This window comes from Octopus bimaculoides, chromosome 3 (assembly GCF_046866305.1).
Source record: "Octopus bimaculoides isolate indiv1 chromosome 3, ASM4686630v1, whole genome shotgun sequence".
Classification (NCBI taxonomy): Eukaryota; Metazoa; Mollusca; class Cephalopoda; order Octopoda; family Octopodidae; genus Octopus; species Octopus bimaculoides.
Window position 1 is genome coordinate 93,239,708 of NC_142930.1, and position 17,779 is coordinate 93,257,486.

The 17,779-nt window shown below is 36.0% G+C and overlaps 1 protein-coding gene across 3 annotated transcripts in view; it reads right to left on the bottom strand.

Moving 5' to 3' along the window:
- The window catches only part of LOC106880789 (uncharacterized), an 86,205-nt gene that overhangs the window by 47,304 nt on the left and 21,122 nt on the right, over positions 1-17,779 (bottom strand). For all 3 annotated transcript variants that reach the window (XM_052966226.2, XM_089349369.1, XM_089349370.1), the window contains exons 2-5: positions 8,374-8,547; positions 7,640-7,703; positions 5,658-5,743; positions 3,307-3,414 (exon numbers count right to left, since the gene is read on the bottom strand). In XM_052966226.2, coding sequence (XP_052822186.1) covers positions 3,307-3,414; positions 5,658-5,743; positions 7,640-7,703; positions 8,374-8,547 — 432 coding nt within the window. The remainder of the gene's footprint in view (positions 1-3,306; positions 3,415-5,657; positions 5,744-7,639; positions 7,704-8,373; positions 8,548-17,779) is intronic.

Sequence of the window (17,779 nt, forward strand, 5' to 3'; positions counted from 1 at the left end):
AATGGCTGAAAAGAATAAAAGAATACATCATACATACATGAGTGTGTGTGCATGCATACGTGCACATATGAGCATGTCTTTTAGCTTTTATTTGTTTCAGTCATTGGACTGCGGCCATGCTGGGGCACCACTTCAAAGAGTTTAGAGAAACAACTTCTCCCAGTACTTAGTTTTTAAATCTGGTACTTATTCTATTGGTTGCTTTTACCTGGACTGCTAAGTTACAGGAACATAAACAAACCAACACAGGGTGTCAAATAGAGGTGTGAGGACAAACACATGCACATACACACAAATATAGATGTGTGTGTGTGTGTGTGTGAGAGAGAGAGAGAGGGAGAGACATTGATTTACTATTTCTCTTACATGTCAATTACACAAGTTTCAGTAATTACAAAAAGTGTGTGTGTGTGTGTGTGTGTGTGTGTGTGTGTGTGTGTGTGTGTGTGTGTTTGTGTGTGTGTGTGTGTGTGTGTGTGTGTGTGTGTTTGTGTGTGTGTGTGTGTGTCTCTCTCTACATATTTCACTTCCGTTTTCAAAATCCATTCACAAGGCTTTACCCAACAGAGGGTTAAAGTGGAAGACATTTGCCCAAGGTGCCATGCAATGGGGCTTGACCTCAAGACCACATGGTTGGGGAGTAAGCTTCTTATCACACAACTATATCTGTAGCTACATGTGTACTTTTTATTTTAACTAGGTCTAGCAGAAGTAACAGTGTCATTGGTCTTCACGGGCCCTTTGAAATTCAGATTGATGCCATTAACATTCCTCTTAAATCATGGCATATAATGGGGAGGAAGAACTGAAAACAGTGACTAATGCAGGGGATATGGGGTTAAACACAAAATGGATGAGAAGAGATGAGACAAGCGAATTGAGGGTGTGTAAATGGGGGTTACCACAAAACTAGCCAGCTCCAAGGAACAGAAGTCACTGACGTAGCACTAAAAAAAGTGCACAGAGAGAACTCAGCAACATCTGTAGAACAGATGCTGTACTTCATATAAAACAGCTACGCAAACAACAGACACTACACTAAACAGTCTGAAGTTCTTCACTGATCCAGAAACATCTCTCTCTCTCTCTCTCTCTCTCTCTCTCTCTCTCTCTCTCTCTCTATCTATCTATCTATCTATCTATCTATCTATCTCTCTATCTAGCTAGCTAATAAACAGAGTAATAACTAAGTAAATAAATTTCCATTGATTGACGAGTACTCCAATTGTTCAATCAACCTAAGTATTAATTCAGTAAATATCATCATCATCATCATCGTCGTCGTTTAACGTCTGCTTTCCATGCTCGCATGGGTTGGACGATTTGACTGAGGACTGGTGGACCAGGAGGTGACACCAGGCTCCAATCTGATTTGGCAGAGTTTCTACAGCTGGATGCCCTTCCTAAGGCCAACCACTCCGAGAGTGTAGGCCAACCACTCCTTGAATTTAATTCCGAAGCAAAGTCAGTTGACCTTTAAATTACAAATACAATCCATTCAGTAGATATCCTCACATTTTACATCTAATTTTATTCACAAGAGGATTGTGTCAACATAAGGCTATAGTGAAGATACTTGCCCAAAATGCCATGCAGTAGAATCTTATGACTACAAAGCAAACTTCTTCACCATGACTGAGAAGTGAACTTCTTCACTATACACAACATACATATATATTCATATATCATCAGCAGCATCATTTAACATCCACTTTTCCATGCTTGCACGGGTCGGATGAAGCTTATTTGGGGTAGCTTTTTCTAGGACCGGATGCCTTTCCTGACACCAACCCTCACCTGTTTGCAAGGTAAGTAATATTTCCCCATGGCCAGAAATGTTCTCACAGAATATAGGAAATGAATGACACTGCATGTATGACAGTGACACACATTTATAATCATCACATGATGTCAAGACAAGGAAACACAAACATACACATGCATAGCAATAGCTCTCCTTCAGAATCAAAGTTTTTGCACTATAAACAGGGTAAAATCCAAGCTTCTCAGAAACTGGTGAGTGATCTGCACTTCCTAAGAAACTGGTAATTGACCTGATTAATCAATAGGAGAGGTCTTGGAAGAGCTTAATATGTTTAATTGCTGTTAGGCATGAAGAATTCAAAAATATTGATCCCTTCCCTTTATCTGTCAGTAAGGAATAGAGAAAAAAGTAGTGCTAATACTTGTGTTATTACAAAAACCACTTCTTTTACCCCTCTGTTCCTCAATATCAGACAAGGAACAAAAACCTGAACTATCAGATTACAAAATTTTCAAAGCGATTCAGTTTATCTTGCTCTGATATGTACTACAAACATCCTCATCACCATTTAACATCCGTTTTCCATGCTGGCATGGGTTCAATGGCTTCACAAGAACTGCTAAGGCCAGGGGCCACACCAGGTTACATAACCTGTTTTGGCTTGGTTTCTGCAACTGGATGCCCTTCATAATGCCAACAACTCCACAGAGCTTTTTACGTGGCACCATCACAAGTGGGACCAGCACAAGTGGGACCAGCACCAGTGCTTTTTACGTGGCACCTTGGTTTTAGAATCTCAATTCTGTTGTGGCAGGCAGGTCTTCTCAAGTACAACAACATACCACATATTTTGGTGCTCTGTCACCTCCTTCATAAGGTTCAATGTTTTGAGATCAGCCTTCAAAACTTCGTCCATGTCTTCCTGTGTCTCCCTCTTCCACAACTTCCCTGCACTTTAAGTGACTGGCATTTCTTTATGCAGCAGTTCTCATCCATCCACATCACATGATCAAACTATCACAGTCTCCTCTTTTGCACACTGCATATAATTCCCCTTATGCCCAACTTTTCCCTCAATACACTAATGTTCTGCCGCACATACACACTGACATTGCACATCCAGTGGAGCATTCCAGCTTCGTTCCTAAAGAGATACACCTGATCAATGCAACTTAATTACATATAGTTTTGGACTGGAAGGAACAGCTATGGAAGGGAGATAACTTATTAAGGCTACAAAATGTCTTAGATTACATGATCAACTTAATAACTATTAAGCTATCAAGCCAACAACAAAAGCTCTACATGGTCACTCGAACTGCTAGAAATAGCAACCAAATCTCTCAAACTGCACTGTATTATACCATGCTGGAAAGGTAGAATCACATTGAATAAAGTAGTCTGAGAATAGAAAGAGATGGTCATGGTTTGGCTGTTTTTAACCATAGATCAGCTCAACCAGGGTTGACTTGAGGTTAAACTAAAACAGCTATCATTATAATTATCATAATAATAATAATAATAATCATCATCATACATACTCGCACTTCAGTCCGGCGACTTTTTCCACTTAAGTCACATCTGCTGCCATTCACATACCACTGGCTGTGGTATCGATTCTGCAGGTATTTGTTCCGTAATATGATCTCCTATAAAGAAAAAGGATGTAGAGAAGAAGAAAAAAATTATGCATAAAATTACTGCAGGAAACAAACAATAAAATGTGAAGGACATCATAGACAAATCTTACACAGATGTTCCATCTGTTAGAAACAGTCTCTAAATTTTCATCACATCTGTGTGTGTGTGTGTGTGTGTGTGTGTGTGTGTATGGCCATTGCCAGTATCATGTAAATGGCATCTGTGAAATTGTAGTCAAGGTCGTTGCCAGTGTTATGAAAATGGCATGTGCTGGTGGCATATAAAAAGCACCCATTACACTCTTGGAGTAGTTGGCATTAGGGAGGGCATCCAGCTGTAGGAACCAGGCCAAAGCAAAATGGGACCTGGTGCAGCCCTCCAGCTTACCAGTTACGGTCAAACTGTCTAACCCATGCCAGCATGGAAAGCAGACGTTAAATGACGATGATGATCACAATAATGAATGTAGTTCTATATACACAAAAAGACAATGTGGTCATAGTTGGAATGCCTTTTATAATAGGTCTGCTTAATAAGAGTTGCCTTAAGGGTTAAACAACAATAATAATAATAATTTTCAGGTGATCTAATATAGAAGCCTCTGCTAAACTGGTGAGAGAGCTTCTAGGCAGTCAGTAAATCTACTAGAAACAGATGCTAAATTTCCCTCAAATCATACCCAACTAAATATTGGTTGCTAATTTTGGTACAAGGCCAGTAATTTCAAAGGAAGATGTAAGTTGATTACATCAACCTCAGTCCTCAATGGGTACTTATTTTATCAACCCCAAAATGATGAAAGGCAAAGTCAATCTTGGCAAAATTTGAGCTCAGAAACGTAACAACAAATGAAATATGGCTAAGCATTTTGTCCAGCATACTAATATATAGTTTTAATATTGGTTTCAAATTAGGGCACAAGGCCAATAATTTCGGGGGAGGGAGTAAGTTGATTACATCTATCTCAGTCCTCAAAAGGGACTTATTTTATCAACCCCAAAAGTATGAAAGGCAAAGTTGACCTCAGTTGACTGCAAAATCTTACATGGATCCCCTGGTGGACCAGAACTGACCTGAAATTAAACAATAACCATTCGTCCCTAGTGTCAATTTTCTTATATACAGCCATGTTGTATGACCACTAACATAGTAAGTACAACACTCTTGGGCAATGAACTTCAGAGTTATGTAAGTGTGCCTGATCAGTGGGAGATTCAAAATAAACTATAAAGAAGGCCACAAACAACAATGTACAACAATACTCCACTTCAGTGTCTAGCCAACTGCAAGGTATACAAACAAGCAAGCTCTACATATAACCCATATAACCCCTGGAGGTTTATGTGACCTCTGGGGTGGAGGTCTATGTGACACCTGGGGATCCATGTAAGATTTTGCAGTTAAGATTTATGTACTATAAACTGGTTATACTTCTACAATACACAAATATTTGAAGAATTTTTTTAACCCATTACCTACCAGTGATCTCATGAGATCACTTAAAAATTACAAATTTCGTAATTATCTGTCAATATTTACACATATCTAACCTTTTTGCTATATCTACTAGGTATATTTCTCTGATATTCAAATGAGGTTTGCTAATTTTTCACCCAATATCTCGCTTATTTCTATTTAAAATGTTATTTTGAAATGTTATTTTGATCATTCCAGCGTGTTTCTAAGGCTGTTTTATGCTAGAAATCAAAATTTCATGAAAAAATTCCAGTTAATAGAATTATGGGAGGTAATGGGTTAATACAATTCCTAATAATATTTAATTATAAAAATGTAATGGGACATTTTTAAACATTGAATGGCTATGGGAAGAGTAAAATAGGAAATGACTCAATTCCATAACTTCTGACTATTGTGGTCTATATCAGATTTGGAGGAGCTAATTAATCTAATGGAAGGTTCTACAAAGAAATTATTTTTATGGTCCTTAAAAACAAAACAGGAGCTCCTAGAATAGTACAATTCAATTCTGTAGTCTACCTTAAACTTATCAAATAAAGCAAGGCTAGTGGTTAATTATCTGTTCATTTTATATCACAATTAGTGGACACAGGCCTGAGAGGGTTAACATTACTTTTTAATGTTTCAGCATCAATAAAATAAAATACCAGTCAACAGCTGGTATTATAATTACCATCAAGTATTTCTATCACCCAAATTTGTAGCCTTGTGCTTATGTCAGAAATCAATATCTAATGTTTTCAAATAAACGGACAGGTGAAAATATACATACTTCATTAGTTCTGTTTTCCCATTTGTATTCAGATTCAAAATATCCTAAGTAGGTATATTGTTGTGGAGGGTTTTCAATAGGGTTACCTTCAAAAAAGCGAAGCATTAGATATTGGTTAACAAATACCATTTCAATGACCAAAGGAAGGAAAATAAGCAAACAAAACGAAGCTCTTTAAACAGAGAAAAATGTACTCTTCCAAAGTTTTAATGAAAATATTCAAAGTGAAACACTGTCAATTAATATAAAATCCCATAAAATAACAATTAAATAGCAAACGTGGTAAGATTAACCCTTTAGCAGTTAAACTGGCCGTATCCAGCCTCTCACACCTACCCTTAAAATCATTTTAAAAACAAACAATCACATTTTTGAAATCGCAAAGCTACAAGATGACACAGTATCGATTTATTTTTTATGTGAATAAGTAAGCATTACATTTAACAAAGTAATCTGAATGCTAAAGGGTTAAATAAATATTTATTGAACATATTGGTGTGACTTTATAATAATCATCATCATTTTTATGATTTCTTTTCTATGCTGAAATACATTGAATGAGACTCTTTGAGGCAGTGTTTTTACAGCTGGATGTTCTTCCTGGTGTTCTTCCATTTAGTTGCTTCTTAATACATGCAGTGATATAGTGTAAAAAGAAAAATAGCTGAGAAACTTAGAAACGGTTGGTTATTTCATATTTTGAGGATTCTCATCAACTGCATGTACTATTAACTTGAAGCTATAACTATAATCTAATCAAGTCCTGTAGCTAGGCAACAGAAGCAAGATTTGGTCAGTTGTCACTGCACTTCGAAATTTTTTTTTTCTTTCTCTTATCCGTTATCCCCTTCCCTCAAATTATGCCCACTCGCTGCATTCCCTCCATCTGCCATTTTCCACTCTCCTTTCACACTCTCATAAACTCACCCATCCACTCACCCTCTCCAATTTTCAGTCCACTTCGCTATATACACTTCCCTGTAACATGGAGGTAAAACACCCCCACTGTCTCATAATCACCATCTTCTTCCTCTCCCTCCCTCTCTCTCTCTCTCCACTAAGGCGATATCTGCTCAGAGACCTATGCAAAGTTTTCAAAAAGTTTTCATCATTCTTGACACAATCAAGATCTTGTGCAACTGAAACCGGTGTGTCTTTTTGGTTAGCTGAAAGCAGCTTTGGCACAAACTTGGCAGACATGTGTCTCATACCCAAATCTTTAATGATAATAGACTGAACTGAACCATAACTAATCTGCACATCCTCTGATAACTCACCATACACTTTCTGCAACTTTGCATAGGCCTCTGAGCAAGTATCACCATGGCAACTTTTTCTGTCATGGTCAATGCGTCGATCACATGTTACACACCTTCCTTCCAAATACTGCTGTAAACAACAGAAGTGAGCTAGAACATTAAAACTTAGAGCACATGCACAGCAGAGTTCAAGGTCAATCTGTGCCATGTGGATTCATTCTGCGTGCTTTAGCTTTATTACTATGGCAACAGTCCGGATACTTATCGATCAGACTTCACACATATATATATATACACATATATATATATATATATATATATATATATATATATATATATATATATATATATATATATATATATATAACTGAGATTCAGTTGAATTAGATACTTAAGCTGAAGCTCCAAGTCAGTCCGGTATTATCCGCACAGCTCGAATTCTATTTATTTATTTGTGTAACTGAAGATGGCACTGCATTTAAATTGATTGCATTGTTCAATTAAATGGAGCCGCTTGAAACGGTCATACTGCATCATTACTTGATATCCTGTTGCTTATTTTAATATATATATATATATATTAATATATGATATATATATTTTAATATATAAATCACCAGGGCATTAGCTGTTTCTTTCATAGGCCACTATTAATTATATAATTATTACATAAACATATGATAATAAAGACATATGATTTAAAGAAATAACAGTAATAAAGACCTTCTAGGTGATATTGCCGGATGTATTTGCCGTAACAGAATTCATACGTCCACCAATCTTTTGTCTGAAATCAAAGAATATCAAAATTAGTAAATCTGAGAGAAAAAGCAATCAAATTAACAACATAAATTCCCCACAATTCAAAGCAATACTTTCATTCAGAGACGTGGAGTAATTTCATAACTAAATGTAATACAAAAAATATTATCAATATCCAAAGACAGGTTAATAAAAGTCAATAACTTTATAATTAGTACAGCCTTTATATGGTTCCTTGACTTGCTGAAAATAGCAGCCAAATAGCTTTTAAATGAAATCATCCTAAAAATTATGATATCTAAGACCAGATTGAATAATGTAGTATCAAATACATAATGCCTGAGAAAAACTGGATGGTCATTGCAGTAATATTTTCGATCAAGGAGTGATTATCAGACAAATGATGGTTAACCAGAAGCCTGAGTTCTAACAAGAACAAAGGTTATTGTACTGATAATATTTATAGCAGAGATTATTGGTCTGATAATTCTTGTCTAAAAACATTAGCTCTAAAAAAACTATCAGATATAATGTTTGTCTAGAAACACTAGCTCTAACAAGGGCAAAGACTAGCAAAATAATACTTATCTAGAAACATTAACTATCGACTTGATAATGTTTGTCTAGAAACAGTAACTCTAACAAGAACAGAGATATATTTTCAATATATAGTTGTTTTTCTTTTAATAATTCACCTTATATAAACAAGACTTATTAGCTAATGGCTTCAGTAGTTCAGGAATGCCAGTCTCCATGGCAACTCTTTCATTATCTTCAGTTTGTTTTTCATATTCATGATGATCGGGGTAGTTGCAGTGATACTGTTGCCCATACTTTGACTTCAGATGAACTGACGTTGGTAGGGTTTCCTTCAAAACAAGAGAAAACAAAGAAAATAAATTTTTTTTTTTAAATCATCAAAACAAATCAGGTGGAATTATAAAACAAAATTTAGGTACAATCAGAGGTTCATATTAGTTGTAGCATTGAATAATTGGTTCCATAAAAAACAAAAAAAATCACAAGTGGTTGAGCAAAAGAAACAAATAGAATAAGCACCAGGCTTTAAAAAAAAATAAGTACTGGAGTGTTCAAGCTGGTTACAACCCAAGACCCAAAGGCAACACTATCTGCAAAAGTCACACCATATGTATTAATGGTAACTATAACAGGAATATAAAAACAAGCAGATTACTACACAACATTGATTTACCACCAGAAGTTCTACCCATTCAGACATGGTTCTTAACACACCACTGTTAAGAATCATGCAACACAACATTAAGCATTAGGCTCTCTCTCTCTAATTTGAAAGCAGTACTGCCTTTGACACTAAAGCTGTATTATCTCTTCTGATTGACATGTAAGGAGAAGGAAGTATAATGTGCATCTGCATATCGTATGATGAGTTTATATTATACTATGTATGTGCAAGTCTATACACATGCATCTCATTTGTACTGATTTGTGGTGCACTGTAACACTAACAAGAAAGTAAGTGAACATCCATAAATAAAAATTACTGGGATAAACTGCATCCTCGACAATTCCGCTATAAATAACAAACTGGTTTAATCAGCAAGTAGGTTTTGTAATGACTAAAAACATCTGTTTCAGACATTTAATTTAAAACCTAACTTGAATACAGTGACTGAAAAATGAAACTGATATTGATTTTTGTAAACAACCAATTTAAGTCACCAAAACAGGAACACCAACTAAGTGACTTCTCTCGTTATGCAACTTGCCAAATATCACTCAAATTATACTAATCTTTAAAAAAGGGAAGAACATATTGAATAATTTCGTTTTGGGATTTGGTTTGCAAGATTTTTTATGTGATTTCATGTGTTGAAGCATATTCTGTTGTGTCTGGGGAGAGTCATTTTCTTATTGTGCTTTAAAATTTAACACACTCACTGTTAAAATTTCCACTTATTTCTTATTTTTATTTTTAGAAATAAGTGGAAATTTTACCGGTGAGTGTGTTAAATTTTAAGGCACAATAAGAAAATGACTCTCCCCAGACACAACAGAATATTGAATAATGCAGTCCCAGATATGCAATGCCTGAGATAAGGATCAGATGGTCATGATTGGAATGCTTTTCATCAAAGGTTTACTCAGTCGAGGCTGATCTGGGGCTAAACTACTACAATAATCACCAAAACAAATCGACACACTCTTTAAAAACCCTTTAACACTCAGATTTCTCTGACAAAACTAATGCGTATTTATTCTCATGGTTTCGAATTAATTATGCATTACCTTGTAGCTTTTGAGATTTTGATGAGGTAACACTTAATTTTTAGAATGATACTGTAAGGTTGATGTGAGAGGTCAGATCCACTCAATTTGACCATAATACAGGTGGAATATTTTAGCCAGATCTAGCTGCTTTACATGCTAAAGGGTTTGAGTGTCTAAACTTGTGAAACATCTCTGAGAGAGAGAGAGAGGGAGAGAGAGAGAGAGAGAGAGAAAAGAATTATCCTGAATATTGTACTGATACTTGATTAATCAATTTTAAAAGACAAAGTTGATATTAACAGGATATGAACTCAGAATAAATAGCACAAGGCATTCCATCCAACACAGTCAGCAAATTTAATCCTATAAAATTATCTTTTGTAATAACGTGAGCTACCACAACATAATCAAACATACTCCAACGTGCACAGTGAAATTGCAAAAACTTCAAGGCATTTGAAGAGCTGATCACATTGTTTCAGCATTGGCTCGTTTTACGCTAGAACTGGATATACAAGGCATCAGATGTAGTGCACAAGAGAGAAGACTGCACTGGTACAGTCATGTAATGTGTATGGATGAGGACAGTTGCATCAAGAAGCATCAATCTCTAATTGTGGAGGGGACATGTGGAAGAGGCAGACCGAGGAAGACATGGGACAAAATGGTGAGAAAGGACCTTCAGACGTTGGGCCTCACAGGGGGGGATGACAAGAGACCAAGACTTCTGGCAGTTTGCTGTGCTTGAGAAGACACATCAGATTAAGTCAAATCATGGTTGTCCTTGCATATAGCATGTCCCCTACATCACTCTTCGGCTGAGCAATTCTAACCTTGCGGGCTTGTGGGTACTAATGGCATGTAAAAAGCACCTATACCAGTGCCATGTAAAAGCACACAGTGCACTCAATAAAGTGGTTGTTGTTAGGAAGGACATCCAGTCATAGAAACCATGCCAAAACAGACATGGAGCCTGGGTAGCTCTTCAGCTGGCCATCTCGTGTCAAGCCATCCAACCCATATCAGCATGGAAAACAGACATATGATGATGATGATGATATACATATATATATATATATATATATATATATATATATATATATATAAATGTCTATATATTTATATAAATACACACACACACACACACACACACATACAAAGGGTGCAGTAGAGACTGTGTGGCTAAGAACTTTGCTTGCTGACCATGAGGTTTCAGGTCCAGTTCCACTGGGCAATTGTCTTCTACTAGACTGACCAAAGATTGTGAGTGGATGTGACAGTGTTATTTCCAATATGCTATGAAAACATGTTTGGTTATGGGGAAATATTTATCTTGCTTGGAAACAGATGAGGGTTGGCAAGAGAAGGAGCAGCTGGCTGTAGAAAATCTGCCGTAATAAACACCAACTGACCCAAGCAAACATGGAATAGCAACTTAGAAATGTGTCTTCTACAAAAGCTCTGAGCCAACCACAGCCTTGTAAGTGGGTTTTGGTAGATACTTGTAAAACAAGAAATGGTTGGTGACAGGAAGGCCATCAGGGTATAAAAATATGACCCCTAACTTGATATTGGTTGTTTTGTTTTTTTTACAGCTAATGCTCTTTGCTGTATTTAATCTTTCAAAACATTGACGCCAAATCCATACAAGAGGATGCTGAAAAGTTCCTGGCTTTGGGTAAAAGAAAATACTGGAGGGTCAGTTAATTACAATATTATTCAACATATTCCCCTCTCAGATTCACACACTTATTGCAGCAGTCCTTCAGTTTTTCTAAGTCCTGCAAAAGACCTTAGATGGTTGGGTCTCCAATCAGGCCTTTCACAACACCCTTAAAGCCAGGAATATTTCCGCACTCCTCGTGTGTGTGTGTATGTGTGTGTATATATGACTCTTTCTATCTTTGTATCTATCTCCCCCTCTCATTCTTCCTTCTACTGTTCTTCGCCTCTTCCCGTCACTACTATATCTCTCTCTCTCTATTTTTCGTTGCTCACTTATATTCTACTTCCTCCCCTTTTTCTCCCTCTACCACACTTTCTCCCTACTCCTCGCTGGTCACATGTGTCCAGCTGCTAATTCTTTTCGGTCTTGGACTCTCCAAGCTTCGCACGTACATTTTCACCTTTCCAGTTTGTGCTTCACAGTGTTCAATATACACATACTTCTCCACGTCTGGCTGTATAGCCTTTTCTGTTTGTTTATTTCACCGTTTCGTTTTCCTGTCTTGTTTTCCATCGGCCACTATCCTCATGGAACAAATTTAATTTGTGTCCGTGGGAAGAGCCATTTTAACGATGCGTCCTGCCCTAACTCTTCGAAATGCCAGTGTTTTAATGGTGGCAGCTGATGAAGGATATGTTCTCTATGTGGCCTGCATGTTTTTTGTACCTTGTTTATCATTTTGTCCATGTTTTTTTGCAACATCTGGGTCATGTATCCAGATATGTATCTCTATGTACATGTAGATGAAGGTATGTACATACATGTACATATATATGCATATACTCATACATTATTTATATATATATATATATATATATATATATATATATATATATATATATATATATATATATATATATATATATATATACACACACACACACACACGAGGGTGCTGAAAAGTTCCTGGCTTTGGGTAAAAGAAAATACATGAGGATCATTTAATTATGATCTTATCCAACATATTCCCCTCTCAAATTCACACACTCATTGCTACAGTCCTTCAGTTTTTCTAAGCCCTGTGAAAGAACTTGGAAGGTTGGGCCTGTAACCTGGCCTTTCACAATATCCTTAAAGCCAGGAACTTCTCACCAACCCCTTGTATAAGTATAGTAAACTCCTGTTTAATGAATCCTAATTTAACAGATTTCAAATTTACTGACCAGAATAATAAGACAATACATGCATAGATGTGTGGTAAGAAGTTTGCTTCCCGACCATGTGGTCTTGGGGCCAGTTTTACAGCATAGCACCTTAGGCAAGTGTCTTTTACTATAGCTATGGGTTAACCAAAGCCTTGTCAGTAGATTTGGTAGAGGAAACGGGTGTGTGTGTGTGTGTGTGTGTGTGTGCATGCATGTGTGTGTGTATCCCACACCATCTCTTGACAACTGGTGTTGGTTTGTTTATGTCCTTGTAACTTAGCAGTTCAGAAAAAAGCAAGTGGTAGAATAAGGATGGAGCTTAAAAATTAGTACTGGGGTTGATTTGTTTAACTAAACCCTTCAAGGCAATGCCCCAGCAAAGCCACAGTTCAAAGGCTGAAACAAGTATAAGATATCAAAAATAACATGAATTTTTGGGGTGGTATAAACTTTTTAGAGGAAGAGAGAATAAAGACATGTTTTACAAAACAATATGGGAAGAGAGAAGCAGGGGAAAAAGTAACAGTAACCAATACATAAACAGAAAATGAGAAATACTTCTGGAAGTAACTGGGAAAACAGGATAAAGAATGACATAAATAAAAGAAAGTCTTTGAGTGTAACACAGAGAGAAAGAGAAAGATAACAGAGACACAATACCAGAGAGCCATGGAACTGAAATAAAACTAGAAGAAAATTGACAGAGAGTTTATTGTTGTCATTTAGCTACAGATTAACCCTGACTGAGCAAACCTATGGCCAAGGTCATTTCAGCTGGTATTTTAAGAGTATTGAATAGCTAACTGTCCAATACATTCACTGCTTTTTTAAAGACGACAGGTTGTGATGCAAAGACGATTGGCCTGGGTGTCCTTTGCAGGTTCGATACTGAAAGGTTAAAACAGAAATTTCTTATCTATGTTCTGAGTTCAAAGAATGATGAAATATGTACCAGTGATATATTGGTATTGGAATCAATCAACTACAATCCACCTCACCTGTAGAGATTGGGTGCATACTTAGTAAGAAAGAGATAAATATGTAAGAGCTGAATGTCTAGAGAGTGGCTGGGAGACAAAAGTTGTTTTATGTTTTGCCAAAAAGTAATGGATAAGGAGTGACAATTGAGACGGAGTGTTGTGATGCAGCCTTTAAGTTTTGTTTGCCCAAGTCTCAGCTCTCTTTGCACTACTTCTCTCATATACCTCAAGTCATCCAAGTGAAACTCTTCACGGATCATCTGACTACATAGAACACACTCATGATAATGTCATTCCAATCAAAAAAGACAATGAACATTATTTTCATATTTGAGTGAAAGACATAGTTTGTTTGTTTATGGTGATGATCCAATCTAATGCAATGAATGCTTTTCTATCAGTGTTTGAATGATCAAACAGCTCCTAATTGTTTCTGACTCTCTGACTCAGGTCTCTTTTTTGTTCATCTACCAGCAGATGTAGTACAGATTTTGTAACATGATGCATCTTCAATTTTCCTTTTAAAATTATGTGACACCATTTTAACAGGTACCTACATTTTGGAAACTTGACACTCAATCAGACAACAATTACCACAGATCAAAATGTGATCATCATCCACTGGTGTGGAAGGCTGTCCAGATGTGGGATCATCTTTGACAGACATTCTTCTCTATTTAAAATTCTGATACCACTTGAGACATTGTGTATGGCCCAAACAATTCTGCCCACAGGCCTGTTGCAACATTAGTAAAGTTTCACCTCATAAAAGACTTTTCCCAGTATGAAAGAATTTCACACAAACATTATTACTCTTTCAAATGCTTTACCATTAAACTTGGAACAAATTCCATGTGAACTAAACATAAGCTCACTTTAAAACATGCAGATCAATGACTAACAGTGTAAAAGACCTAATATCTGACTGAAGGTCAAGGTTATTCATGTACAGCACATCAGTCATGAGCAAACTGCACCAGCTAGTTGGTAACTGATTTAAGAATTCAGTTTCTTTTTGGAAAGAACTCATATTGGTTTGGTCTGGAGGAACGGACTGTAGTGGTGGCCTTCTTAAGCATTCTCAGACCAGTGAAATTGATACGGCATTTCTCTAGAACAGCTCCAAATCAATGGCAGCAATAAAAAAAATGGGCAGAAGGAAATTTCAGAGGGTCCAGAAAAGTATTATGCATAGAAAGGAATCAAAAGACAACCCTGTATGTGCATTAAATTCTTTGCAAAACTCGTTGTCAATCCTAACCTCAAACCCTTGAATGTAACTTCACATTCATTTTTTTTTTTTTTTTGCTATGATTGCAATATTGAGACAACTAACCAATTCCAATACAAAAAAGTAAACACACCAGGCAAAATGCTTAGCAGCATTTCATCGAACTTTACATTCTGAGCTCAAATTCCGCCGAGGCCAACTTTACCTTTTGTCCTTTCTGGGTCAATAAAATAAGTACCAGCTGAGCACTGACCTGATGTTAACAACTTACTCCCTCTCCACAAACTTACTGGCCTTGAGCCAAAATCTGAAACCATTATTATTATTATTATTATTATTATTATTATTATCATCATTATTATCATCATTATTATTATTATCATCATTATTATTATTATTATTATTATATGTTTAGCTTTTGATTTGTATTTGCACAAGTGGACTCCAAGTCTCACCCTGAGACATCAAGAGACAAGTTAGAAGTTCAAGTTGGTGTTATGACTTGGGTGCCATATATTTGGTTATGCACAGAATATTGTTCTAGAGAATGTCTGTCAAAACCTAAATTTGTTCTAAAAGTAATTTGATTATAAGATGATAGTCTGATGATAAGATGACAGTAAAAGGTGTTTGCTGTTATTTACTTTTAAAAGTATTTTGATATTGTTAATGGATTGAAATATTTTGGGGATTACATAGACAATATTTTATGTAGGATATAGACAGTTCTCATGAGCACTATTTTTTTTAATTTCTTCCATTTTTGAATTTCCTGATATCTGAGCTAGGTAGCAATCTGCCCCTTTTGCTATCATTCCTAGGGCACCTATGACAACAGATATTGTTTTAGTCTTGAGGTTCCACATTTTGCCAATTTCTATTTCAAGAGCTTTATACTCGCTCAGTTTTTGGTAGGTCTTGACAATTACATTTATGTTGATCGGGACAATCATATCGATGAGGAGGCATGATTTTTGTCTGAAATCCTTCAATATAATGTTTGGGCTATTTGTATCTGTCTGTCTGTCGGTTTGAATGGTGAAGTTCCAAAGGAATGAGATATGGTCATTTTCAATCACTGGCAGTGATTTGTGTTCCCATCAGTTTTTATCATGGGTCAAGTCCAAGTCTTTTCAAATTGCCCACTGAATATACTGTGCTGCTCTATCATACCTGTTGAGATACTCTGTAGGCACAAAAAGACTACACATGGAGACAATATGATCGATGGTTTCATTTTGTTGTTTACATACACATGTTGGGCTATTATTATTATTGCAACCTCTGCCTTAGTGAAGGTGGAGATATTGTTTCCAGTCATGTTTGTTTGTTTATTTGTCCATGGACAAGATATCTCAAGAATGGCAGGATGGATTCAGATGAAACTTTCAGGGATGTTTGGCCGCGTGACTGGCATGAACTGATTAGATTTGGGGATCAATCTGGTACCGGACAAGGATTCTGGATTATTTGTTATATTTACTTTACTTTACATGATTACAATCTTACAATAACTTTCAAGTCTTTCTCAATTATCTCCCTTTGGGCTGCAACTATTTTGAATGGTGAATTTGTTAACTTTGGCTTGTATTAGATTAGGATAAACTATTTATTACTGTTACTATATTTTCTACAGCCACCTTCACATTCCATGAGACCCATTGGGATCGATCAGGTACTGGGCAAGGATTCTGGATTATTTCTCTGTTTATTTAACTTAATTTTTGAGAGCAGTTGGGTTCATTTCTAGTATTCTCATTTGTGAGAGCAGTCAAGTTTATTTCAGATATTCTCATTTTAAAAATCATCTCTGGCTAATCATTGAGAGGACAGTAGTGTTGCCTTGGCAGAAGTCTGCACTCTCTGAGTGCTCTTGTTATTATAATGATTATAGAACCAAACTGGCAAAAACATTAACAATAATGTCATTGGTATGATTGATAAAACATTATCATGAGAAAACACAGATGCCATTCATGTTGTTATTCTGTAATGCATTTTTCAGGTTTATACATTATTATTATTTTTATTATTTTTAAAGAATACTGATTCTCTTCTGATACAACATAACATAATCTTCGAAATTAAACTGTATTGTTATCATTGTATGAACCATTATGATTTTATCGTTGCTAGTGCTATTATCATAGTTACAATGTAACGTAAATAACAACAAACTGACATGTACAACAAAAGAAACCAAACAATGACTATTCATCCAATGAGAAACGGACACATAATGCTTGTTATAGCTGGCTTCAATTATCTCCACTAAATTGTTTGATATCAACAATCTTTTCACCGTAGAAGCATTTATTATACACAAATGTGTCTTGCTGCACCTGAGATGCAGCAGAAGCTCACAAATGCATTTCAATACATATAACATGCATAAACATACAGCACAATGATACGAGATGATAAAGATGCAGGTGCAACAAGACACATTTGTGTATAATAAATGCTTCTGCAGTCAACGTTTTGTGTGTGTGTGTGTGTGTGTGTGTGTGTGTGTGTGTGTGTGTGTGCGCGCACACATACACACGTGTGTCTTTTGAATTTCAAAATTATCAGTGCCCTGATGATGATGATGAAATTCAACGGAAATGCAATTAGTCCTCTAAGTGTCATCATCATCCAAATGAACAAATATCTCCACTCTACCACACAATTATTAAGTACTTTCCCTTAAGTTATGGTTTTCCCAGTTCTTTTTTTTCTTTTTTAATAAGTATCTACTTAGATATATATATGGACATACTATATATA